Source organism: Panthera leo, chromosome B4 (genome assembly GCF_018350215.1).
Source record: "Panthera leo isolate Ple1 chromosome B4, P.leo_Ple1_pat1.1, whole genome shotgun sequence".
Taxonomy (NCBI): domain Eukaryota; kingdom Metazoa; phylum Chordata; class Mammalia; order Carnivora; family Felidae; genus Panthera; species Panthera leo.
In genome coordinates this window covers 132,904,985-132,932,179 of record NC_056685.1, presented here as the reverse complement: position 1 = coordinate 132,932,179, position 27,195 = coordinate 132,904,985, and the positions used below count along the sequence as shown (strand labels likewise).

Genomic DNA, 27,195 nt, shown 5'->3' with positions numbered 1-27,195 from the left:
TATATTACAAGGCTTGCTAAGGGCTGAACACTTCCATCTCATAAAGCTTTGCTCACTCTTACCATTTTTGTGCATATTGGCTTCCTGTGTGGCTACAGAGGGCAGGCCCTCCATCATGGAGGTCCACTGTTTGAAGCGAGACTCTGTTCCAGCCTCCTTCCCGCCAACCATGCCATAGTCCATGCCGCCAGAGCTGAAGCCTAAAACAGAGAATCACATTTTACGTCTTTCTATAAATTTCTAGCATCAGTAATCAAAAGATCTGAGGTAGAATCCATGAATAGCTTCCTTTGTCATTTAAAGACTAATTCACAAGAAGCTTCTTCACCGAGAAACAGATTTCGGGGTATCTGGGTGGCTCAGTCGGTTGAGCATCCAACTTGTCTCAGGTCATGATCTCACAGTTTGTAGCTTCAAGCCCCACATCAGGCTTTGCACAGATAGCACGGAACCTGCTTTGGATTCTGCGTCTTCTCATCTCTCTCTGCCCTTCCCCCGCTCTCTCTCTCTCATTAAAAAAAAGAAAAAGATTTTGATTCGAAATGTTTGTCATGGCTCTTGCTTACCAAAACAAAAACAAAAACAGTAACTCTTTGTTAAGGTATGAAAATGTAGATGAATGCCATCTAATTGAGGCCATCTCAGTGCACCTGTGTCTTTACTCATTTAGCTAACACTTGCACCGGGCAGATTCGTCAACTCAAACAGCAATCTCCACACAACAAACTAATATGGTATAACGACAGTCACGAGGTGTGGTGAGGCTTTCTGGGGGAGGAAAGGCTTTGCAGGAGGGACATTTGATGTAGGGCCTATGGCAGGTATAGAAGCCAAGGATACTAAGTACAAAGCTTTGATCGAAGACAATCAGGTGACATCAGGGAATGATGAGGAGCTCGGTGTCACTCAGATGCTCGGTAGAGGAGCGAGGCAGGGTGGCAGGAGATGGGAGAGAAATGAGGAGTTGTATTGTGTAGGGTCTTTATGTATTAGGCCAAGGATCTGGGGGCTTTTTTCTCCAAGACATAAAGAAGAAATATTTCTCCAAGAAATAAAGAAGGTTTTTAACAAGTGAGAGGAAGAGATAACTAAGTTTGTATTTTAGAAAAAGAACTGGCTGTGTAAGAATGGTGTACATGGAGGCCAAGGCAGAATGTAAGAGATCAATTTGAAAGAAATCTTTATGCAGTGCTGAAGCCTCCACAGCTCAAACTGGCAGTGACGGAGAGGTTCAGAGTTTACTTTGCCGCGAGCTCCACGAAAGCCTCCGGTGTCAGGCTTCTGGTGGGAGTGTGGGTGGGTAACGTCTTCCTGCTGCACAGGGCTGGACAGCTGAGGTCCAGCATGAGAGGCTTGCTGAAGGGGTCTCACGGGTCCCACCATCCACTGTGGGTCAGAACGTATTTCACATGAAAATAACACTGAAATAAACGAAACAGAGGAGGGGAAGAACGATGGGTAACCTAGTAAAAATGAGGATGGACCACGGGAGTGTGGAGAGCCACCCTGTGTAAAACGCTCGGGTGACCGCAGGAGTCAAAAGCTCATCTACTCTTAGTCAAGAAGATGTGTCATTCTGGCCAGGCCAGACTCCGTGCTATACCCACTTGACTCTGCAACCACCTGATGGTGCCTCAATGGCTCTGAAGTTCCACTCATCCAAACCCCATGAGGGCCCAGGTCACGTTTTCCCCCTATGCTTCTCTGAGTTGTCAGAGACAGGTTTAAAAAGGCAGAGTGAATCAAGCTCAAATAATTCCGAGCACCTTGTCCTACGTACAAAGCGTTGCTATTAATATAAAGAACACTGTTCATTCCCATTGCTTGTAAGCGACTTTACTAGTCCGTGTGATTACGTGGAGGGTGCGGGCAGGGAGCAGAAGTTCCGGAGGAAGCTGGAAATATTCCAAATTAAATGATTTTTTAAAAGAAGAGTGTACGGTATTTTCTTTTTTTCCTGCGTAGCTAGGATGAAACGAGACTGGAGGAACAAGGGTTTTTTTCTGACAGAAGCTTCAATGGCCTAAGTGGGCCGGCTCCTTGGGCAAGTAACACTCTACCTTCGACAGAGGAAACCAGCCCAGGGTGCTTGGATTCCAGGCTAAGCAAAAGCTTGGTTCTAATCATGGAGGAAGAGCTTTTGAGAGTAACCCAGGATTCTGGTGACGATGAGAAAGAAGGACATGAGGATTAATAAGAAGATAAAGAACTATTCCTTCTGTTTTACTTTTCTTTTCTTTTCTTTTTTTTTTTTTTTTTTAATTTTAACGTTTATTTATTTTTGAGACAGAGAGAGAGAGAGCATGAACAGGGGAGGGGCAGAGAGAGAGGGAGACACAGAATCCGAAACAGGCTCCAGGCTCTGAGCGGTCAGCACAGAGCCCGACGCGGGGCTCGAACTCACGGACCGTGAGATCATGACCTGAGCTGAAGTCGGCCGCTTCACCGACCGAGCCACCCAGGCGCCCCTCCGTATTACTTTTCTTTAAAGTTGCTCTGAAAAAAATTTTTTTTTTTTAACGTTTATTTATTTTTGAGACAGAGAGAGACAGAGCATGAACGGGGGAGGGTCAGAGAGAGAGGGAGACACAGAATCTGAAACAGGCTCCAGGCTCTGAGCCATCAGCCCAGAGCCCGACGCGGGGCTCGAACTCACGGACCGTGAGATCGTGACCTGAGCCGAAGTCGGACGCTCAACCGACTGAGCCACCCAGGCGCCCCATGCTCTGCAATTTCTTTAGAGCTCACAGTGAACTAACGTTAATTTCAGCCGCTTAGAGTTCTTTTGTGACACACAAAGTGTAGAAAATTAGTAGGAGTTCTCCACCTTAGGAAGAGGGGACAGTTTGAGCAGTTCCATCTGAACCTCAAGTAAAGTGCGCATCTTCCTCATTAGAACCTTGGGGATCAAACACCACGAAAACATGGCGGCATGACAACTGAATCACAAAGTTTGGTAAGCAAACACACAGAGGGGTGTGAAGAGAACAGGAGCTAAAACTGCCTTGAGAAGTTCATTCTCCAACCCCAAAACCAGGAGAGGAAGAGTCAATGTAAGGCTGTACGTAATTCTGTGTCTGCCTTCCATGTCCTGTAGTAACTGGCATGACTTGTAACCTCTATTTGTTTTTTTAAATTTTTAAAAAATGTTTATTTATTTTTGAGAGAGAGAGAGAGAGAGAGAGAGAGGGAGAGAGGGAGAGAGGGAGGGAGAGAGAGAGAGAACGAGCACGAGCGGGGGAGGAGCAGAGAGAGAGGGAGACACAGAATCCGAAGCAGGTTCCAGGCTCCGAGCTGTCAGCACAGAGCCCGACGCGGGGCTCGAACTCACACACCGCGAGATCGTGACCTGAGCCGAAGTCGGAAGCTCGACCGACTGAGCCACCCAGGCACCCCCCCTAAGCTATTTGTAAGCCCAGACTTTTTGTACTTGCTATTTCATCAAAACCAAACTTCCTCAGTCCACCAAGTTGCCTCCCTGTAATTCTCCAGCTCACCAACAGAGCCCGAACTCAAATCAAACAGTCTTTTAATTCAGTTCCATGCATGCTTACAGAAAGCCTCATTTGTGCCAGGCTTTGGTAGGAGCAAAGGCATTAACAGAAATAAGACATGCCTCTTGCTCTCCCAAGGGACTCATCTCCCCGGTACATCATCCCTTTCGCCTCTCTTATCATTCCTACAAATCCAACCCTTGGCCTACCTTATCTGTCTTTGCCAGAATTGCTTTCTTTGCCACATACTCTAATTCCTGGTCTATATTCATCATTACCACATGGCTCAGTGCCACCTCCTTGAGGAAATTCTCTCAAGGTAACTTGTCCTTACCCAATCACTCCTTCACGCTCTTTGTCTGTGTTAGTTCGTTTCTGCTACTTCTTTTATTATAGATTAGAAAACAAACTAGTGCTTTTATAATATTAAAATAAAAATAAACTATAAAAGAATGTACCCAGAGTTGTCCGTTTAACACATTCTCTTTTTAAATGTTTGTTTATTTTTGAGAGAGAGAGAGAGAGAGAGCACGTGAGCAGGGGAATGGCAGAGAAAGAGGGAGACAAAGGATCCAAAGCATGCTCTTTACTGTTAGTAAGGAGCCTGAGGCAGGGCTCGAACTCATGAACTTGAGATCATGACCTGAGCCAAAACCAGACACTTAACCGACTGAGCCACCCAGGTACTCCGAGATTTTTTTATTTGTAAGTGATCCCTACACCCAACACAGAGCTTGAATGTATAACTCTGAGATGATGATCTACCGACTGAGCCAGCCAGGCACCCCCAAATTTTGATAAATTTTAAACACGAAAAGTTAAATTTTATTGGGAGTACATTTTCTAATAAGACAAGGGACTTTATTTCTCAATTGGTTCAGATACCTATGAATGAGTAGGTATGAGACTGCATTCATGCTCTTCCTATCTAAAAAATTCCTACAGACAAAAAGCACCAAAAAGTCTTGTGTAAGTAATTAGATGAGAAAGAAGGAGTCTTGTTACAACATCACTTACTTCTTTGCATTCCTGTGGAGGGGATATTCCCTTCCCTCAGCTCAATACATGGATGCTACAACAACTTTAGATAAGTCATTATCCCCAGACAATTTGGTTAAGTATGTTTTCAATTCTGCTAAAAGCAGAGAATTAGAAACCATCTAATTTAAAAAAAACCAATTAGTTAAGGGTCAGTGAAGCAGTTATTAAAGTCATTCAACTTTTTAATTTTGGGAAAATATACCAAAAGTGGCTTTATTAGGACTAAGAGACTTTTATTCTTTTTTTTTTTTAAATGTGTTTATTTTTGAGAGAAAGAGAGAGTGCAAGTTATCGAGGAACAGAGAGAGAGAGGGAGAGAGAGAAAGAGAATCCCATGAGGGGCGGGGGGGGGGGGGGGGAGGCACTATCATCGCAGAGCCTAATGTGGGGCTTGAACTCCTGAAAGGTGAGATCATGGCCTGAGCCGATGTCAGATGCTTAACTGACTGAGCCATCGAGGTACCCTGCTTTTAATTATTCTTGCTCCTTTTTAGCCTGCAGGTGTCTTTTTTAGTTTAATACTCGGCAGTATTGAACTGCAAATTGAACTAGGCAAATTGAAATATTACTCATTTCATTACATCTTTGCTATCTAATTTTTGAAAAAAATTTTAACTTCTCTGTATGCTTTAAATATATTTTCATCAAAATCTTAGTTATAAATTTAGTTTATTCAAGCCAGGCATTGAAAGTGGATTTACTTTCAGTCCCAAAATGTATTTTTCAATTAAAATAAAATGTCATAATATGAATTTAGGAACTTTTTTTTAAGGTTTGTTTATTTATTTTGACAGAGTGAGAACATGTGTGTGAATGGGGGAAGGGTAGAGAGAATGGGAGAGAGAGAGAGAAAATCCCAAGCACTTGGGGCTTGACCCCACAAACCATGAGATCATGACCTGAGCCAAAATCAAGATCTGGATGCTCAACTGACTGAACCACCCAGGTGCCCCTGAATTAAGGAAATTTTTAACTGTGGAAAAAACTGCAAAATGCATCTTAGAAGGCAGATTGTAACTGGCCAGATCACAGTTCACATGATAAAGACCTAATAAAAATTATCCCTTGTTAAATAAGTTATGAAATGTAAATAAACTAGTAAGTCAATGTTTTTTTTCTCCTTTGAATGACAGAGAGAGATAGAACACAAGCAGAGGAGGGGCAGAGAGAGAGGGAGACACAGAATCCGAAGCAGGTTCTAGGCTCCGAGCTGTCAGCATGGAGCCTGACACGGGGCTCGAACCCACGAACCGTGAGATCATGACCTGAGTTGAAGTTGGACACTTAACCGACTGAGCCAGGCGTCCCTCTCCTTACTGTAGATTCTAATGCATAGTTACATTTATAAGTTACTTTAAAACAGGAGTATGATAAAAAAACATGACATTTCTTCAGTAAGTGTATATACGTGTATACTGAACTCTGGTCCTTCAGTCATCAGGAAGTTATGCCTCCAGTACAATAATCACAAATAACACCATTAAGCTAATAAGACATCATGATATTTTCTATATATTTAAATAAATGAGAAGATACGCTGCTAAAAACTAAAAGATTCTCAGCTAACATATAATGTTACTACCCCCACCCCCAATAATTTTACTTCTTAATAAAAGACAGAAAATATTAAAGATGTTGTAAGAACTGTCACTGGAACATCATGATGTTAGGTTTTTAACAACTGACTGATTAATGAATACCCAGGCTAAAGGCAAGCACGTAAAAGGTTTATTCACAGGTTTTACCTGATAAATGGTAAAAAACATGTATTTAAGAGAGTCAGTGTCATTAACCTATGTTGCTCAAGCTGTTCAAAGGTACTTTTCTTTCCAGTTAAGACATGCTGTGGGGAACAAGTACCGAGAAGAGCCATGCACATTTAAACACCTGAAAAAGCTGTCTGGGGCTTCCAGATGTTCACTTTGCTTTGTACCACTGGGCTCTACTTTGAGAACCACGTACTCTTTGACAAAAGGGGATGGAAGAAACAAAATTGCCCTGCTTTATTATCATATACAGTGTCTAAATTCACAACTCGAAGCACACCAAAACACCCAGGTTCTTACGTCAAGCTTTCACCTTAACAGAAAACAAGATTAAGAAGGTGAAGACTGGAAACACAGAGTTAATGACACCTTCATTAGTCATTATAGGAGGCTTTCCCCTTGCTTGGCACCCTGGATTTCTACATCCCAGACAGGCATGACTTTGTAAGATAGGAGACGGTGTAGAGTTCTGTGTTCTCTCATGTCAAGTGACGGTACAGGGGTTAGTCATGTATGTATGTATGTTTTTTTTAATTTTTAAAAATGTTTGTTTATTTATTTTTTATATTTTTATTTATTTTTGAGACAGAGAGACAGAGCATGAGCAGGGGAGGGGCAGAGAGAGAGGGAGACACAGAATCCGAAGCAGGCTCCAGGCTCTGAGCTGTCAGCACAGAGCCCGACGCGGGGCTTGAACCCACGGACCGCGAGATCATGACCTGAGCTGAAGTCGGACGCTTAACCGACTGAGCCACCCAGGCACCCCATGGTTATTTATTTTTGAGAGAGAGAGAGAGAGAGAGAGAGAGAGAGAGAGAGAGAGAGAGAGAATATGAATGGAGGAGGGGCAGAGCAGAAGGAGACGCAGAATCTGAAGCAGAGTCCAGGCTCTGACCGAGCTGCCAACACAGAGCCCAATGTGGGGCTCAAACTCATGAGCAGTGAGATCATGACCTGAGCCAAAGTCAGAAGCTTAACCCACTGAGTCACCTAGGTGCCCCAAGAAAGATTATTTGAATTTAAGTCAGTTCTCAGGTATATCATTTTATTATTATTATTATTTTTAAAAAGTGTTTATTTATTTTGAGAGAGAGAAGATGAAGGACAGAGAGGGAGAGAGAGAGGGAGAAACCATCCCAGGCAGGCTCCACGCTGACAGCACAGAGCCCAGCATGGAGCTTGATCACACGAACTGAGAGATCATGACCTGAGCAGAGACCAAGAGTTGGATGCTTAACCGCCTGAGCCACCCAGGTGCCCCTTAGGCAGAACATTTTAAAGACACAGTGTAGTTGGTGGAAGCTGGAAATTAATTCTGTTAAAACTATCCAAGACCAAGGAGCGCCCGGGTGGCTCAGTTGGTTGAACGGCTGACTCTTGATTTGGGCTCAGGTCATGATCTCATGGTTCATGGGTTTGAGTCCCACGTTAGGCTCTGAGCTGACGGCATGGAGCCCGCTTGGAATTCTCCCTCTCCCGCTCTCCATCTGCCCCTCCCCTGCTCACGTGTGCATGTGTGTTCGCTCTCAAAATAAATAAACACTTAAAACCCAAAACCACACAACTGGAATCCAGGATCAAGATATCCTTTAAGTCTTTGCTATTCTCTGAATGAGGACACCCCAGCAGGAAGTGAGCCCCCACCTCAGTGGGCATGTCACAGAGGTAGAGCAGAAAGCAGGGCCATGTGTCAGGGTCTCTTTGTCTCCTAGGAGCACGGATTTCAGGTCTCCCCAACTTTTATTTCTGAGTTTGCACAGAACAGTACCTTCTTTATCAAAATAAAATGTAAACTGTGCCATTCTGAGAAGAAACCTGCTGTGGTGTGTGGTACCTTTTTAATTTTTAAATTTTATTTTTAAGTCACTGTTGCCTCACTGATTGGATTCTGTTTACAACATGTTCCCCGGTTCTGAAAGAGCTATGATTTGCCTGCCAACAAATTCTTGATGAATGTCAAAGGTATAACCTTACTTGTGCTAATTCTATTTAAATCGGATGAAATACTAGTATCAGAAGAATTTTATCAGTTCGCCTTATACGTTTAATTTTAGCTCCCCAGTTTTTCACGAGAAGGAAATTTTATCAGTAGAGCTAAACACCTCAACTCGGATGTATTTTAACAGGTTATAACTTCAGACACATGTATCACGCACAGCACGTACACACCCTTTAACTAGCTTTTAAAACTTCCTGGTGGTAGAACACTGGACTGCCATTCATAAAGAGACCACTTTGGACCCAGAGAAGGTGGAGCCTAGCTCTACGATTTACTAATTGTGTGGTGAGCTCTGGGACACCGTCGAAACTCTAGGATATCATCTGTCAGGCAGGGATACGAATATTTATCTGTCTTGTGTGTTTGCTGTGAAAACAGAGGGTAAGGCAGGACCAAACCCTACCAGAGGTTCAGAACATGACTGGAAGATTTTTTTTTTTAAGGTGTTTTTCATTACTGAACAACTTACCAGAACCATATCCAGGTATTGGCCCTTTGGTTTGAAGGTCTGGGAGCCCCACATTCAGAGCGTTGGGTACCATGTTGTCCAGATGCGGCTTGGGCCCAACGGGATGAGAGGGCGAGTGCTTCATGCCGGGCTGCCTCTGCTGCTGCTGCTGCTGCTGCTGCTGCTGTTGCTGCTGCTGGAGAGCGCTCACCATTCGAGCCAGCTGGAGGCCAGGAGGCCAGAGCGAGGGGGAAGCCGAGGGAAAATGGACACATGATAAGCCAACACCCTGAGCCTCCTAGGAAAAGACTGCATAGGATTCACGTTCTGCTGTCGGAGGTTAAGCAGAGATGCAGCCCTCACACAGAGCACCAGAGGGACCCTTCCAATCCCACGTACCTGCTGCTCTTGCTGCTGGCGCACAGCTTGAGAAAGCTTCCTCTGGTTCTGTAGCAACTGCTGTTGTTGCTGCTGCTGCAGGAGAAGCTGACATGCCTACAAAACAGGGAAGGAGAGAGCGGAGCAAAGCTTCCTAAGCCGGACGTACGGACACACTCGAGGGGGTTGCGCATCTAAGGGCAGGTTGTGGAATCCAGTGGCCAGGAGGGAAGTACCACCAAGTTCCTGGTCTACTGGTCACATTTACCTCCAACTGAGCGGATACATTAACCCTTAAGGACGCATAAAATGAAGCAAATCAAAATTAAAGGAAAAAAACCCCTAAATAATCTTTTTTTTAGCTATAGGGGGAAAATCTGCTACTCACCAACTGAAACTGGGGAATTTGTGGAAGCTGGCTCAGCATGGCAATTTGTTGAGGAGATAACTGGGGCCCCACATTGAAAAGACCTGGATTCAGGCCACTGTTGGGAAACTGCTTGAGCATTGAGGCAGAAACCTAACAAGAAAAAAGAGGACTCTTTCAGAACTTACTAAAATAAAACTTTTTTTTTTTCTGTAAAAAGAATCTTAATAGGTCTAAAGCAAATGTCGATTGCTTTCCTTGAAAAATATCTGTAAAAAATACTAAATCATCCGGAGAAATACACCAAAATGTTAACGATGGTCACGACTGAGCAGTGAGATTATAAGGGCTTTTAGGGGCACCTCACTGGCTCAGTTGACAGAGTGTGTGACTCTTGATTTTGTAAGTTTAAGCCCTGCATTGGGTGTAGCGATTACTTAAAAATAAAATCTTAAAAAAAAAAAAAAAAAAGCTTTTAAATTCTTTACAATAAAAATTATGAATTCATAATCAGGAAGGCTTCTGAGAGACAAAAAAAGTGTTTTTCTTTTAATTTTTTAATGTTTTATTTATATTTGAGAAAGAGACAGAGAAAGAGAGAGAGAGAGAGAGACAGAGCACGAGCGGGGCAGGGGCAGAGAAAGAGAGGGAGACACAGAATCCAAAGCAGGCTCCAGGTCTGAGCTGTCAGCACAGAGCCTGATGCGGGGCTCGAACCCACAAACCATAGGATCATGACTTGAACCAAAGTCAGATGTTCAACCAACCGAGTCACCCAGGTGCCCCCGAGACAAAACAGTTTTAATAACAATGTGAGTTTTGCTTGAGAAATTGTTCCTGTAAATGGACCGTAAAACAAAATAGATCAAACTTCATAAAGCTACTAAATAAATGCCTAAAACAAGGTATTTTTGTTATACAAATAAGAAAAATATATTGACCTGTAAGTAAGACACTGGAGTTTCAATTCATGACGTCTCACACCAAACACTCAGAGTCGCAGAGCAAAAGGGCCTAGAAGGTCAAATGACCCAACTGGCTCCTTCTCCACGGTTTTCAGGAGTGAGTTGCGCTGGGCTACAGGAACCTCCAGACAGAGAAAAGCCTCCCTCCCATCTTTGGACTGCTCGTCTAAGATGTTTTCACGGAGCTGAAATGAGTTCCTTGCACTTTCATCCGCTGAGCCTACTGAATCAGCTGGTTCCGTGGGTGGCAAGCAGCACACTGGTCAAGAGTCTGCTTTGAGAGGCAGACTATATGGGCTGTCATTTCGGAGCTGTGTGACGCAGGGCAAGTTACTTACTGAGCCTTTCTAAGCCTTGTTTCCCCTCCAAAACTGAACAATAACTTTAGTGACGGAGGATTTTATGAGTTAATCCACATCAAAGGCTTAGAAATGCACTCCGTATATGCACAGGGATGGTTCCTCAAGTGTCTAGAGACAATTACAGTTTCTTGTGTCTCATCTTCAGGCTAAACATGCTCACTTCTTTCACGCGTATCTCATCCAATTTCTCAATGCAAAGCCCACAACAGAAAGCCATTTGCTAGAGTCGCTGAGGACTGAGTAGACCTGGCCATCATTAACCATTCTGTTGAAAGCCAGGCTTTCTATTAACAATGCCTGAGATCTCAGTTTCGCTGATGATCACAGCCTAACTCCCAACTCACATATTAAGCTTATTGTCAATTAAAATCTATAATATTTTAAAATAGGTGTTGCTCTCCTATGGAATATTTAAGCAGCTGGGTTGAACTGTATTAATATATGTTTTGATCTTAGGACCTTATCTTTATGTGCATAGCACATAGATGTTTGATAAATATCTACTAAATAAGTGAATATTATATTTCATTTAATTAACTAATTTTTTAAATGTTTATTTTTAAATTTATTTTGAGAGAGAGAGTATGAGAGGGGGAGAGGGGCAGGTGGAGAGAGAGAGAGAGAGAGAGAGAGAGAGAATCCCAAGCAGGCCCCATGCTGTCAGTGCAGAGCCCATGAACTGTGAGATCATGACCTGAGCTGAAATCAAGAATCAGACGCTTAACCGACTGACCCACCCAGGCACCCCACTAATTAATTTTTTAAAGATTTAACTTTTTAAAAAGTAATCTTTACACCCAATGTGGGGCTCGAACTCACAACCCAGAGACCAAGAGTTGCATGCTCCACTGACTGAGCCTGTCAGGTGCCCCATGAATAGTATATTTTAGTAACAGTCACACCACCAAATTCTTTTCTACCCTATTATTCCACTTATGTTCGGTTTGTGTTTCCCTATCTGGTCACTGATGGGAATGCTGAACTTGATAGAGCGGAGGATAATCTAGTAGCCTGTCCCTAAAAACTTCTTTCCAATCTGAGAGTGATCCAGCTGGGAAGAGTCAATCATTTACTAATTCACACAAGTGTTTTAGCATTTACTTTATATTTTTTCATCTTGTCTAAAACAAAGAGACAGCTTGTCAAATGGTTTGTCAAAATAGAGATTTCAACAATGTCATTCTTATCAAATAATATGTTAAACTAATCAATAAAATGAATTAAGACTTGTTAGCAAATTTATGATTCTTGATTTCCTATCATAGGTGCTCAAAAAGCCATCTTTTTGATAATCTAGTGTAGATTACCAAAGTCTAGTCTAGATTATTATTGCCTAGAATTGGCACCAGTTTATCAGTATTTAAACCACTTCCTTTACTGTTTCAAAAGTTGTTTAAAAAACTTCCCCATTCTCTTCACTTCCTTGGAGGGGAGGGGTGCCTCTTTCCTATTTCTACTCTGAGGCTCCACACAGAGGGACATCTACCTTGTTCTCTGGGCCTCCTGCCCTTTTTTCGGGGCAGCAAACCTATAGGGACGGTTGCCCCGTTCCAATTACTACTGGCTAAGTTTGTAATTCAGTATTAGGAAGCTCACATTCTCCAGGATCTGCATTCTCAGTGGTAAAGCGGATATTTTGGCCCCACATGCCTTCCTCTTGTCTTAAAAATTCAGGATTTGTGCAAAAAAGAAGAGCAGTCATTATTAAATTCCCCTTGAAGGTCCCCAGCATTCCTCAAAGATCACAGAAGGGCTCTGCGATTCCTTTCACAAACTGTTTCTCTGTTGTAGGATTTAATTTGTCTCAACCCTTTTGGTTGAACGACTTTATCCTCAACAGAGATGACAAAAGCGGTGCCAATTTTATTCTCACTTAATCTAACTTCATTTTCATTTAATCATTTAAAACATACACAAGTAGTCCAAAGCAGTGACTCTTTTTCCAGTCACTGATTTGCAGCAAACCGAATTCTGAAGACTCTTTCAATCTGCCTATTGTTTTGCAAGCCTCCACTTATTTTACGTTCTAATCCCCCAGCACAACTCTTACACATATCCATCCCTGCTTGCTACCCTTACTTTCCAGCTTTTGAAAATACCCCTTTAAAATCTGAGTCATCAGAAAGCTTTCATCAGAAGACCCACTGGCTGTGCCCACTGTATCTTTCTTTAGCGTAACAGAGTTCAATGAACGCTTCTGAGTCACCGTCTCTGCCACATTCTCAAGAATACCTGCCTACCTTTCCTTTGATGCTTTCTAGTCTAGAAACAAGTTCAAGTCTCCTGTCCGGGGCTCACCAACTCACTTTCTTCCAAGATCTCAGCCACTTTTCACCTAACCCATTAACACTATCATTTTGGGAAGTATTTTGGGTAAAAGTCACGGTTCTCCTAGCTGTTCCTCTATTCTCTAAGAGATGCTGAGTGTTGCCAACCAATGAGAACATTTGTTTGATTTTCTATCTTAACGGTTGGACCCCTAGCAAATGTGAGCTCAGGGTGAGCACACCACTGTACATTGTGCCTCTGCACCAGTGTTTTTTTTTTTTAAACATTTATTTATTATTGAGAGACGGCAACATGAGCATGGCAGGGGCAGGGAGAGGGGAGACACAGAATCGGAAGCAGGCTCCTGGCTCTGAGCTGTCAGCACAGAGCCCGACGTGGGACTCGAACTCACACACCACAAGATCATGACCTGAGCTGAAGTCAGATGCTTAACCGACTGAGCCACCCAGGCGCCCCATCTCTGCACCAGTTTTATGGCCTGCGTGAGGGACTTGGTATTTTTTTTTAAATTTTTTAAAATGTTTACTTTTGACAGAGAGAGAGAGAGAGAGAGAGAGAGAGACAGACAGAGCATGAGCAGGGGAGGGGCAGAGAGAGAGGGAGACAGAATCAGAAGCAGGCTCCTGGCTCTGAGCTGTCAGCACAGAGCCCGACGCGGGGCTCGAACTCACAGACGAGATCATGACCTGAGCCGAAGTCAAACGCTCAACCGACTGAGCCACCCAGATGCGCCGAGGGACTTGGTATTAAGAAAGAAAAAAAAGCCTGGGTGGCTCAGTTGGTTGAGTGTCCGACTTTGGCTAAGGTCATGATCTCATGGTTCGTGGGTTCGAGCCCCGCATCAGGCCCTGTGCTGACAGCTTAGAGCCTGGAGCCTGCCTCCAATTCTGTTTCTCCCTCTCTCTCTGCCCCTCCCCGACTCGCGCTCTGTCTCCGTCTCAAAAAAAAAAAAAAAAAAAACCTTAAAAAAAAAGGTAAAAAATTCAATAATCTTTAAGCATTGATTATAGGTTGAAATGATCATTTATATTGGCTTAAAGAATACGTACTATTAAATTTAATTTTACCTGCTTCTATTTATCTTTTTAAATGTGGCTACCAAAAATTTGAAATTACATTATGGGGTTTGTGTCATATTTCTATGGGACAGTGGTGCTCCGAGGCCATCAGCATTGTTTCTAATTTCCCTTCCAAAGGGAAAGGATTCTATGATTCATGGGAAATCTACTCTGCTTATTTTGTTTTCCAACGTGCTGGCCTCCAAAATAAATAGCTATTGTCTGAGCTCTTTCTTCCCACTTCTCGGTTCAGTTCTAAAAGCTCTACTGAACAAATCAGCTGGTCTCTTCATCGACCCATTTCTCTTCAGTCTTGAGACAGTAGGACATCCTTTGCCAAGAGCCCATTCTTCCCACCCACCTCCCACATTCCTATCACTTGATATTAGCTACAGAAACTACCATTCGAAGTAAAACCTGCGTATGATCCAGCAGTACCCTAGGAAACAAATCCATCCTAGGAGACAAATATAGGAATCTTCACAGCAGCATTCCTCCTAATAGCAGAAACCTGGAAACTACCCAAATGTCTGCTGGTGGTGGAAAAGATAAATGATGGTATATTCACGTAACAGAGTACTATATGAATCATAACTGACCAAATCAACCTGGGGAAATCTCAGAAACAGTATCAAGTGAAAAAAAAGTCAGAGAAGGCTATAAACTGCAAGTTTTTGTCACATCAAGTGCAAAAAAGGCAAAATGAAACTATATTGTTTAAAGACAGATAGGTACAGAAAGACTATAAAGAAATGCTAACACAGGGGCCTCTGGCTGGTTCAGTGGGTGGAGTGTGCTGGCTCTTGATCTTGGGGTTGTGGGTTCAAGTCCCAAGTTGGGTGTAGAGGTTACTTAAAAATAAAATATTAAAAAAAAGAAAATAAAAGAAAGAAATGCTAACACAAGGTGTTTTTATACTTTAAATTTAATTTGAATGCCAGTATCTCATGTGTGCCATGAAGTGACAGTTATAACAACTATAAAGGTTATACTTTGAGGACTTCCTGTCTAGCTCTGCCCCATGTTTCCCTCCCCCAGACCGCACATGCACTGTCCTCCAAGGAATACAAAAGGACCAGAGAGAAGCACCACTAGGCTCCTGGCAAATGGCTATTCATACCTGGGACTCAGAGTAATTAAAGTGCAGGTTGGCACATTCCCGTAGCAGGGAGTTAATTATTCTGGCTTAAAAGCCCTTCAACCTCCAGCTGGGCTGGAGAAAGGGAAGATCTAGTTGGAGTCAATATGGCATTTAACAAAGCACTGCAGGTGCAAAATGACAGCAGTTTAAAGCAAGACAAAAGCCTGGTAGAGTAGGTTACGTTCTGAATATTTGAGTAACAGGAGGAAAAAGGCAAGGCAGAAACCCAACGCCTGGAATATCTGTAACAAATCTTAAAGATGAGTTTCAGTGTCTTCTTCCCATGTTCACACTGAATACTGACTGCCCCTAAAGACAGTTAAAATGGATGTAAAAGTTGGTATTTTCAAAAACCATAAGTGTTCATGTACTTTGACCCATAAATTTCATCCTGGGCAACTAAATTTGGAAATAATGTGGGCAAAATATCTATGTATAAGGATCGCATATAAGATCTAAGTATATGAGTTTCTCTACTGCATTATTTAGAACAGTGAAAAATTAGAAATAATTTACTATCCAATAGTAGGCAAAGAGAATGTCCCAGGAAATCAAAGTAAGTTTACCTGATGGAACATTATGCCTTCTTCATTAAGAACAATCAACAGGAAAACTATGTAGTAACAGGAAAATACTATGTATGACCCAAAGTTAACACAAACAGTAGGATATAGTGACCATGGATGTCATGATGTGGAAAGTGTGTCTGGATACGAAAAGTCTGAGTAGGGGATTTTGTAAAAATAATCCCTGTCTTTGCATCTGCGTTGGGGGTTTCTGGAAGAATTTTTTCTCCATTATCCAAACTTTCAGTGTGGTTATTATATTGCCTCTACTTTAAAAAAAAAAAAAAAAAAAAGCTATCCAGCTCCTTTGTTTTTTAAAATATGGAAATGTTAGGGAAAAAAACCTGAAAAATTTGAAGTTTTCATTGTTTAATATTCTGCCCCCATTATGCATCAAATAATGTTAACCACGTTTTGCTAAACAAATCCCAAAAATGTAGAACACAAATACTTTTCTTCTCCATGCACAGCAGATACTTTGGTCATAAAGAGATTGGCAGCCTATAAGTCTCTCAGACTAAGTTCTTTTCCTAACAATATTCTACTTTCTGAATCATTCTGAAATGCGTCTTCCCATGATTTGACATATATTTACTCAAAATGCATGCCCTGCACAGTTGTGGATGTTCAGGATCCAGCAGTGAACAAAGTAGACACAGACCCTGCCACTGTGAACCTTAACACGTGCCTGGGGGCGTGACAGCCAAGTGGTGCCGTACTGTCCTCAGCCCGGCCTGGGAAAGCCTCTCCGAGAAGGTGCCACGGCGGCAGAGATCTGAAGCAAATACAGATGGAGCCGTGTGGCAATCTGGGAGAAGACTGTTCTAGAAGCACCCTTGGTGCGCTGGGGCCAGTTGAGTGGAGAGTGGCAGGTGTGGGTGGGGGTGGCAGGAGGTCACCAAGAGCGTCAAAGACAACAGCAAAGAGCTGGCTTTGTATTTTCAGCGAGAGAAGGAGCTATGAGAGGTTAAAGTAGTGACATGATTTACCCTTAGCTTTCTGTGATGCTGGAAAAGCTCCACCTCTGCAGTATTCATTCCGTAGCCACCAACCAGGCATGTCTATTTAAATTTAAATCAATTAAAATTAAAATTTCAGTTCTTCCACTCCAGTGGTCACATTTCAAGTGCTCAGGTGGCCTAAGGCCTACCCTGGGTAGCGTGGTTTTAGAGGATCAGTCAGAATGCTGGGTGCAGAACAGACTGGAGGCAGGCAGGTGTTGTATATGACAGGGCAGGACCAGTCAGGAGGCCATTTCTAGGAAAGAAACGGTGGTCGCTCGCCATGGGTCATGTTAGAGGAGGCGGTAGGGAAGGGTCAGATTCAGGACAAAGTTCTAAAGGGGAACTTGTTGATGGACTGAATGTGGACCGTGAGAGGCCTCACCACTAGCTCTGTGGCCTGTGGCCCAAGCACCTGCAGAGGGGAAGTGCTGCTTACTTAGAGGAAGGGGATGTTTTAGAGGGGAGTATGGGATGAAATCATGAGCTCTGTTTCGGACATGTTGACATGAAGTGCCTATAGGGCATCCTAGCAGAGATGCCCAGAAGCCCGTGGAATTGAGAACGGAGATCTGGGCTGAAGACTCAGTTTTGGCCCTGTCATACCTAAAGTCATTTGCTGGGTGAAGTCACCCAGCAGTAGCTGCTGATGGTGAGGAGAAGTTCAAGGACTGTGACTGGGTCACTCTGATTTTTTTTTTTAATGTTTTTATTTATTTTTGAGAGAGAGAGAGAGAGAGAGAGAGAGAGAGCGAGCGCACAAGCAGGGGAGGAGCAGAGACAGAGAGGGAGACACAGAATCTGAAGCAGGCTCCAGGCTCTGAGCTGTGAGCACAAAGCCCCACTTGGGGTTTGAACTCAAGAGCCATGAGATAATGACTTGAGCCAAAGTCAGATGATTCACTGACTGAGCCACCAGGTGCCCCTAACATTTAAATGTTGGGGAGGGGAGGAGGAGCTTGTAAAGAAGACGGAGAAAGAAAGGCAGGTGGAGAACCAATATACAAGGTGTCCAAAAACCAGATGAATGAAAGTTTCAGAAGGGACGACATGATCAACTATGTCAGATGCCGTGGATATGCAGAGTAAGGAGAGACTGGAGAGGTGACTGCGGTATCCCACAACACAAAGGTCATCTGGGACCTTCACAATGTCTTCATTCCCACTGCCACCTCCTTACCCGGACTCCTGGACTAGCCTTGTAACTGAGCTCCTTTGCTCTAGTTAGTCTGCCATTCAAATATGTCCTCCACATCACTGTCAATGTTATTTTTTCCAAAACCTAAGTTTTCCTACATTGCCGCTCAGCTGAACAATTTTGCCCAATGCTACATTATCTATAGCAGCAGCAGCTAAACCTTAGGGTGCAGATAAAAATCAGCAGGGGGTTACTAGGTCCTAACTCCCAAGATTGTGTCTCAGTAGATTGCAGAAGACCTGGAAACTGTGTGTTTAAGAAGTCGCCCAGATAACGGTTACAAGGGACAGAGTCCAAACTTCTTAGCAAGGCAAAGAAAGCTTTTCCAAATCTGGTGCCAAACTCCCTGACTAGTTTTTTCCTCTTCCATTCTAGACAACAGCTATATGCTTCAACAAGCTTAATCTAATTATTCAAACCGACTGCATTTTTCCAAACATGCCACGTTCTTCCAGATATTACTGCCCCTTGTCCTCCAAGCCGCTCCTGCTGCACATTTAAACCTGGCTCTGCTCAGCAAACTGACTCATTCTTTAAGGCCCAGCTTAAATGTCACTCCTAGTGCACGGCCTCGCCCAGCTTCCAAACTGTGTTAAACATTTCTACATCACATTTATCATGCTGCCTGTCTGCTGAGTGTTCTGCTATCACCCCCAGCAACTCCAGGAGGCTGTGTTAGGAGGCGGTGGTTTCTCCACCGTGTGAGGCCAACACACTACCAGGCACACCGCAGATAGTTGGTAACCACAGGACTGTGGCCTGACATGTGGGAGGGAGCTCATGGAGTTAAGAAGACACAACCACTGTGGAGTGCCGGGGAAGTTAGGAACAGCTCTTAAAGGACAGACTGCCACCTGGGACCTGGAGAATGACTGGCACTTAGAGGGGTGAGGAAGGAGAGACACTTAAGAGGACTCCCAGACACCCAGGGCAGGACATGGAGACGAGAGGGCAGGGCAAGGAACATTCCTTCCTCTACTAAGACAGTTACAGACTCAATGCCAAAAACAGAATTTGAAATCTATAGGTTATGGTTAAAAAATACACACACACACACACACACACACACACACACACACACACACACACCTTTGAAAGAAAGAGAGAGGGTGTACACATGAGCAGGGGAGGAACAGAGAGGGGGAGAGAGACAGAATCTTAAGCAGGCTCCAAGCTCAGCACGGAACCTGATGCGGGATTCAATCTCATGATCCTGGGATTGTGACCTGAGCTGAAAGCAAGAGTCGGACACCTAATGGACCGAACCACCCGGGTGCCCCTCAAATAAAATGTTTTAAGACTTTGTCTTAAAAGATATTTCAAACAACAAAACAGCAATAAAACCTGACCCTTTACGATCTGCTGATTGGACCTAGTTAAGTGCCCCGCCCCCTTCTGTCGGACGGGATCAACTCCTCGCTTTTGATCTCAGTTCACCGAAGGAACATTATGAGGAGACCAAGGTCCCACGCTGAATCCTCACATGGGCTCACCAACTTCGATGTTGCCCTTCGGACCCACTTTCTCACAGACATACGAGGGGCTCTGTGGCAGACTGGCACAAATCTGTCACCTGGAGCCTGCAAACAGTGCGCTGCACATGTCCTACTGAGAAACAGACCTAAAGGGTTTCCCAAACAAAGGACTGTATCCCACAACGCAGAGCTGCTCCATGAGGGAGTCTCTGCCGCTTCATCTGTTCTCAACACTCCCCTGGAGCATCTAGTCAGCACTTCAGCATCCAGCTCCTCAAAACGTCTCAGAATACGTCAGAACCTGGCTATTCTCCCATCTACCTGCAGGGGAATCCTCAAGGGCGACCGATTTCAGAATACTGGCACATCAGTACAGTGCAGTGCTTGTACGGTAGTTTCAATTACACGCAATTAAACCCATGCACGCCGTACTGGAAAAAATACGGAGAGATCGAAAAGGGATGTAATCATAATGCTTTTCATAGAAAACCATCTTTGTGTGTACGATACAATAAAACAAGGAGTTGGACATTTTGTTCCAAAAATCTTGATCTGGGTTTTTTACATTAAAAATTTTGGTCAATGTTTATTTTTGAGAGAGAGAGAGCACGAGAGTGAGCGAGCACGAGTGGGGGAGGGGCAGAGAGAGAGGAAGACACAGAATCTGAAGCAGCCTCCAGGCTCCGAGCTGTCAGCACAGAGTCTGACACAGGCTTGAACCCATGAGCCATGAGATCATGACCTGAGCCAAAGGCGGACGCTTAACTGACTGAGCCCCCCAGGTGCCCTGAGACTTTTTACATTTTAGACATTTGGGTAACTATTATTCCTTTTCTGCTTTTTCTGCCCACAAAACCCAGTTGGCAACTGGGCACCGCCTGTAGAGGCTTTACTGCTGAATCGTGGAAACATAAAATCGCTTACCTGGGGGGAAATAAACTGGGGAGGCACTTGCGCCCGGAGATTAGGAGAAGAATTTAGCGGCTGCACTGGCGTGTGCATACCTCTCGATTGTGCTGTGCTATTTCCAAACAAACCATGATTGCCACCCTGCAAACACAACAGCAACAGTTAAGGCTTTTTTGTTAACATAAGAGAACGTGAAAAAGAAACAGTTCTGGCTTTCTATCCCTCAGAAGAATCATATCCTGTGTTCCGTGGAATCACAGAATTTTATAACCGAAAAATTCCTGGTCTCGGAATGCTTGGGAAAATCATCCAAATCAAATCATGCACACAGCACCACCACCCCTGCAGTCTGAGGCACTCTATAACCGAAAGGCTTACATTTGGTCAAATGTTTCAAAAAAGCATTTTTTTTTTTGTAATTGAAAGGTAGAGGCAATATAATGTTTATTTCGACTACTCTCTCTTTTTCTTTTAAAGACTGGGTTTACCAAGTTTATTCTCAAATCCAATAATCTGAGCTCCACCTTGAAAGGCACCTGAGCACAAATGCAGGCTTCTGTATAATATCAACTGTAAAACAACACTATGATAGTAATGTCTCTGGCTTGATTAGTTCAATCACAGAATCAGTGCCACCCGCTTGTAGTCTAGCTCCTTAAGAACTCTACTCCAGATCTAAACAGGCTTTCCTATCTTGGGTCTGCTTGATCCCTCCTTTGCTAGATGACAAAATCTAAATCAAGAGTGAGATTTAAAAAAACAAAAGCAGAAAAGGAAAAAGTGAAAAACCATTATGGGGCACTAAAAAAAACCTCATTACTCACCTGTAACTTTTCATTCCAGTGTATGAATGCCAGCCTGGTAAAAAATAAGCTTAATTCCCTGATTTCTGGAGGACGAACTCACGGGACCACTTCTAGGCTATTCCAATCAAAGAATTACAGAAAACCAGGCTATATGATGGCCCTTCTGACTTGTTTCGAGCTGAGAAAAGCCCTTCAGCCAAAAAAGCCATATTTGATAACTTGACACTGTTCCTTCTGTCTGAGGAAAGTTTCTACACCATCTTCACTTGGCCTTGAGGCCCAGCTCAGAGCTCATCCTCATAAAGGAAGGCTTCCCCCAACTTTCTTCCTCGGTTCACATTCAAATTAACTGACCCACCTATATGTTCTCAAAACACTTAAAGTCATTCTTTGATGGCATCAGCAAGTCATGTTATAGTTATTTTCCATTCTGTCTTTCAACCACCAGCTTAATATTTCCTTCTCTGTATTCCCAGAACTCTATAATAAAGTCCTAGTCTGTAGGATGCTAACACCATGACCCACCAATTTCATACACTTGGCAACATCCTACTGCACATCCTTAGTGAAGGCAGCTGGACCACTGCCTATATACCTAGCCTGTGTATTCTGAACGGAAGTCACCAACTTATCCATGGCTTCACGGGGATTAAGGTAATTTTAAAGAAGAATTTTGGAACAGCGCCATTAAGTTCTACAACACTAACGATATTTCAATGGCTTAATGATTCAAAATAGATTAAGGGACTGCTACTGGAAAATTAATGAACTTAAAAGCACTGAAAATAAAAATGGCTATGAACATAAAGTGGAAAAGACAATCAAAATCTGTGTCTATGTCATAAAAGAAAATCAAAGATCCACCATGAATTTTAAATCTCCCAAAGGACTCTTAAAACATGAAAAGACCTTTAATTCTACAAACTATAATGTCTCCACTTCCCCTGACTTACTAATCAAAATTGTCACTCTAAGGTGACGTGGCTTGGCTCTAACTTTTCTGAGATCATGGTAGCTGGTAGCTTACCTACTGATCATTCTCAAGAACACAAGAAACATCTGTTTCATTGAGAATATTCTGCTAAGATGATTCTCATACTTCACTATCAAAGTAATGACCTTGGACGGGTCCTTGGATGGTGGGGTTACTGGTAGCTTAAGTCCTTCCCAGAATCCATGTTTTAACTGGTCCAAAACTGCTTTGTGAGGATCATTTTAAATTCCAACTGCTCTTTTGGTAAGAAATATTAAAAGGAATTTCACTTTTTGTTTAGTTCTTGTGAAATCAGGCCCTACCTGCACATTCCCAGTGGACAGATGCCCCCTACCCCCACTTGAGGTTTCAGGTTTTCTTTATCAGGTATCTCTAAAATCGTATCAAGCCCTGTGATACGTCCAATATGGATAACAGTACAGATGAGTCAATGGCAATCTATCAAACGACACCTTCTCTCTTTTTAAATATGAAACCTGGCACTGTCATTTGCTTTCTTAGCTTAGAAGTAGCTATTTTGCACACTAATATGTCTAGAGGCAATCATATAGATTCAGTTTTTTTTTTTTAAGTATATTTAGAAATTAGGAAAGCGGTCATCAAACGCTATTTATACGTTAACCGCAGTTAACCTGGTTATTTCTACAGCTTCACTGTTATACGATGACCTGAGTCCAATATTTATTGGTGATATTTGCCTCAACTACAGTGTTTAACTCAGAAAGGCATATAAATTAAAAACAGTGTTAGCAAGCTGACTGAAATCTGTGATTTTAAAATAAAAACCTCACATTTTAATTTTTAAATAGGAAGTATATGAAGTCTGCATGAAAACAGTCACGTGTGAAAAAAGTCATGATCATATTTAGTTGATTCACAATGGACTTTGTAGCAATCCACAGATTCAAAAAACAAAACAAAAAACCAAACCAAAAGAAATCAAAGAGGAATGACCTTTTCTTAGTGTCCAGTGCACGGATACTTTGGCTGGTTTATGTTATGCTAAAAATTATATACTAATGGCATTTGATAAACATGTGATCCTGTGGGCATGTTTATAATCATTGCTCAAGAGTGTTAGGGTAACTTATATTTTGTATACCTCAATCCTCAACAAAAAAGCTGCCCAAAACCACTGATGTAATTATTTCTTCTCTGTTTATAAAAGCAATGCACATCTACATTCTCTATGGAAACATTAAGAAATACAGGGAAATATAAAAAATAAAGAAAACAAGAAATTACCCATAACTCCCAAACCAGAGATAACCAACTGAATACATGGATATAACATGATCCATTTAAAAAATGTGCTAAGGCAACAATTAGAAGCGTATGAAAGACCTGCGTGTAACTGGAGGACTATGGTGTGAGAGAGGTTTTACATCATCCTTTAACTTGTATGTGAAAGCCCTCATGTGGAAACAGAATGGATACAATTAATAATTAAACATCCTTCCATGATATCCTGAGGTGAAAGCCACAGTGACAGGTAAGTGGTCACAGAACTGTGGCTAGGAAAATATCATCCCTGGAGTCACCGTCCCAAGGGAATTGTCTCCAAATTCCCGGTTTTCTCTGCGAGAACTACACAGGAGCTGCAGTGACAGCCCCTCAGGCTGCCTTAGGCCCGCAAAGGTGAGAGAGGGGGCCTTAGGGGGCCAGCCCTGCCGGTCTCGCCCAGTGCACAGCCCTTCCCGGGACCACGGAGACGCACCCCTAGCGAACGGGGTGCCCTAGGCTGTTTGCCACATCTGAACAATATCCAGTCTTCCCAAAGCTTCGTTCTCGCATATCAAATTACCTTTCTCTGGTTAATTATTATATTTTACGCTTAAGGACATTAGATTTTAAGATGCTGTAATGCTCAAGTATTTACTCTTTACTAGTTTTGCCACTGTTTTCTAGTTAGAAGTCTTATCAAATTGAACAGACTTCAAAAGTATCACTTGCCATTCAATCTAATGTTAAAAATGGTAAATAAGTTGCTAAGTTAGGCGTCATAAGATACCTACGTAGCCTCTTTAACATTTTCCTAAGCCAGTTATTAGTTAACTTATTAAATGTGAACTTATGACCAAATATGAGAGGACTAAAGAAACAGATTGAAAATAAAATCCACGTTGAGAAAACATGAAGAGAGATGGGTTCTATGGGCTGAAAGATCTAAAGCCTAATACTTAGCATCATTCTGTGCATTCAGTAATCAACAAATTTCCCAAGACAGACAAAAAATGCAATAAACTGCAGACCAGGGCCAAGGCGAGGCCACAGCCGAGCAGTTATAAATTTGAGAGGCCTCCTTACTTGTCTAGCAGCGAAGTTTTGGGGGTTGAGCCCTGTGCCGATTGCTCCAAGGCTGACGTTGGGTAGTGTGGAACCAGAGGGAGACAGCTTGTAGCTGGGAGAAGGGGAGAAGGGAGAGCAGGGAGCCTCATCCCCAAGGCACCCATCTTGATTGGAGAAAGGCAAAGTCAGCTGAAAAGCAGTAGGAGTTAGCCAATCACAAGGAGTGTTGGTTAGTGAAGCAACAGAATGCAAGAAGGGACAAGAGAGAAACACTAGGAACAAACAGAATTAGAGTGTATTAGCAATAAACGAGGATGGAATTTGGATCTGGTAAGAGTCATCACACTTGGCCCAACAGACACCATCTGTCATCTCTGATCCAGATTTTTTCTTATTCTCTAAGTCAGTAACACATTCTGCCCATTGTGTGAAGATAAACATTGCCAGACACTTTATTTTTATACATCTAATATCGATTACTCTAACGATGTGGCTGCTGAAACAGAAGCCAGAGTAATCTTGTGAATCTGTTGCTGCCTGGACCAGCATCAGTGGTGTCAAAAATGTGCTAGATCTAAAACTTTCAGTTTTAACTGCTTTCTGAAGACCGGGGCCATGGAAAATCTGTATTCTGAATCAAGGAATGATCTCCTCCATTAGAACTGATAAAAATCAAAACAAATAGGTATAAATGACACACTGAAATCAGGTACTTGAGAATTTGGACAGTGTACCACTGTAACTAAAAATAGGTCACTGGGGAAATGGAGAGAGAAAACAAAGGGAGTCTCTTCGAAACATCAAAAGACCAAGTTCTGGGCCATCTTGACAAAGCTAGAAGGCAAGGCCTTGGGAGATACAGATTGTTCACACAAGATCCCAAATTTAATTTCTCATTCCAAAGCAGCAGAAAAAAGAATTCAGAATAAATTTATCTCTAAAATTTCTTCTACACATTTTGAGTGTGCATTTCTTTTACTGTAAAAAGTCAGACCATATACCCCCTCCAAGTTTCATAAAATTTCCAAAAATTCAGACCACCTTCACCATACTCACATGCTAAGGACGGATGGTTCTAGCTACTGCCCAATCACCTGTTGACATCAATTGTTTTCACGTCACCACTTAAAAGCAGGTGATGTCTGCGTTTTGCTCATTAATTAATTCAGTAATTCTACATTTCCTCCTGGAATTAATTATCCAAAGAACAAATGGAAACCAAAGTGGTTCACATGAATTATTATCTCAAAGGATTCAACTCACCTTCTCAAAATAAGGCCCACTATCTGTGGTTCCCATGTCTTTGGAATTAGGTGGACGGAACCCAGATCGATCCTTCCTCATGATATCATTAAAATCCCCGAGATTCATCGCTCTCTTGTCCACGTCAAATTTTTTATCTGGAAGGCTCCCTGAAAAGTAGCACAGAAGAAGTGAAAATTTCAAGAACCAATGTTTTGACCAGGAGTGACCAGTCCCACTTGCCTCCCGGGGGTGTCAAGTGTAAGACCACGAGAGATCTTGTTGGTTGAGGCTGCTGGAGACCCTCCCTGGAGCACATGTGGATCCTTTTGTTTCTTTTTAAAAGATCTGTATCTGTTGTAGCTTGTTTTCAATGGAAGACTGAAAGACAGACTTAGGGCCAAACTGGTAAAAATCCAACTAAAAAAATATCCTAACTGGTTATTGATGTGTTTGAGGAGTATAACTGGCTCATAAATTCAAATGTCCTCAGTGAGAGAATTTGTCTCTTGCTGCTATTTTAGCATCTGCCAGATAAATGGGTAGGGTTGGTTGTGAAACAGTTATTGGGGATAAAGAGGCCTATTAGGCACAGCTGTGACCCTAGAATTTAGAACTCAGACATGAACACATCAAGTGAACAATGTGATTTCCTAGGTACCATGATGGTCCTCTTTTCTTCAAAGCTCTGGAAATGTGCTATTGTACATGGGGCATGATCAGTACCCCTGGAAGCTTACGTTTTTGTTGTTCTTAGACTTATTCTTTTTTAAAGTTTACTTGTTTATTTTGAGAGAGAGAGAGAGAGAGAGAGAGAGACTTGCGAGCGAGTGGGGGAGGGGCAGAGAAAGAAAGAGAATCCCAAGCAGCTTCTGTGCTGATAGCACGGAGTCCGACTCGGGGCTCGAACTCACGAACCATGAGATCATGACCTGAGCTGAAATCAAGAGTCGGACACTTAACTGAGTCACCCAGGCGCCCTGTCATTCTTAGATTTTAAAATATCATCGATCAAAGGCTATTTCCCTTATGACCCAGGACTGTTTTACTTTCTTCTCGGTTTGATTCTTTTTAAGGTCCTCAAAGTGAGCAATAGCATCACGGTGAGGAGCCCACAGACTAAGGGCTGACACGGCATCTGCTCCACTTGCACTGGGACAGCTCGTCAGTAATGAAACATCTCGGTGCACACGCGATGAGAAATCTGAGAGTGGAGTCTGGCGGGGCCACAGACATATTTTGTTCGGCCACACACCACAGTTTTTAAAATCTGAATTAGTTTCCAGTATTTAAAAATCAGGATGTCAATATATGTCTGAATTGCTGACAAAGCTGGGCCTTTACCCTCCAAGGCAACAACTGCCAAGGGCGGTCAAGTGGCCGCCTTACAGGTGGCCTCCGAGTCCC

General features: G+C 42.8%; 1 protein-coding gene across 13 annotated transcripts in view; it reads right to left on the bottom strand.

The window, feature by feature from the left end:
* TNRC6B (trinucleotide repeat containing adaptor 6B) overlaps positions 1-27,195 on the bottom strand; it is a 249,751-nt gene that overhangs the window by 18,733 nt on the left and 203,823 nt on the right. For 8 of the 13 annotated variants that reach the window (XM_042947896.1, XM_042947891.1, XM_042947883.1 and 5 more), the window contains 8 exons: positions 25,810-25,958; positions 24,565-24,735; positions 20,473-20,598; positions 16,864-16,935; positions 9,515-9,646; positions 9,148-9,243; positions 8,770-8,971; positions 63-200 (listed from right to left, as the gene is read on the bottom strand). In XM_042947896.1, the coding sequence (XP_042803830.1) occupies positions 63-200; positions 8,770-8,971; positions 9,148-9,243; positions 9,515-9,646; positions 16,864-16,935; positions 20,473-20,598; positions 24,565-24,735; positions 25,810-25,958 (1,086 nt within the window). The remainder of the gene's footprint in view (positions 1-62; positions 201-8,769; positions 8,972-9,147; positions 9,244-9,514; positions 9,647-16,863; positions 16,936-20,472; positions 20,599-24,564; positions 24,736-25,809; positions 25,959-27,195) is intronic. The other 5 variants (XM_042947884.1, XM_042947885.1, XM_042947887.1 and 2 more) reach the window with 3 other exon arrangements.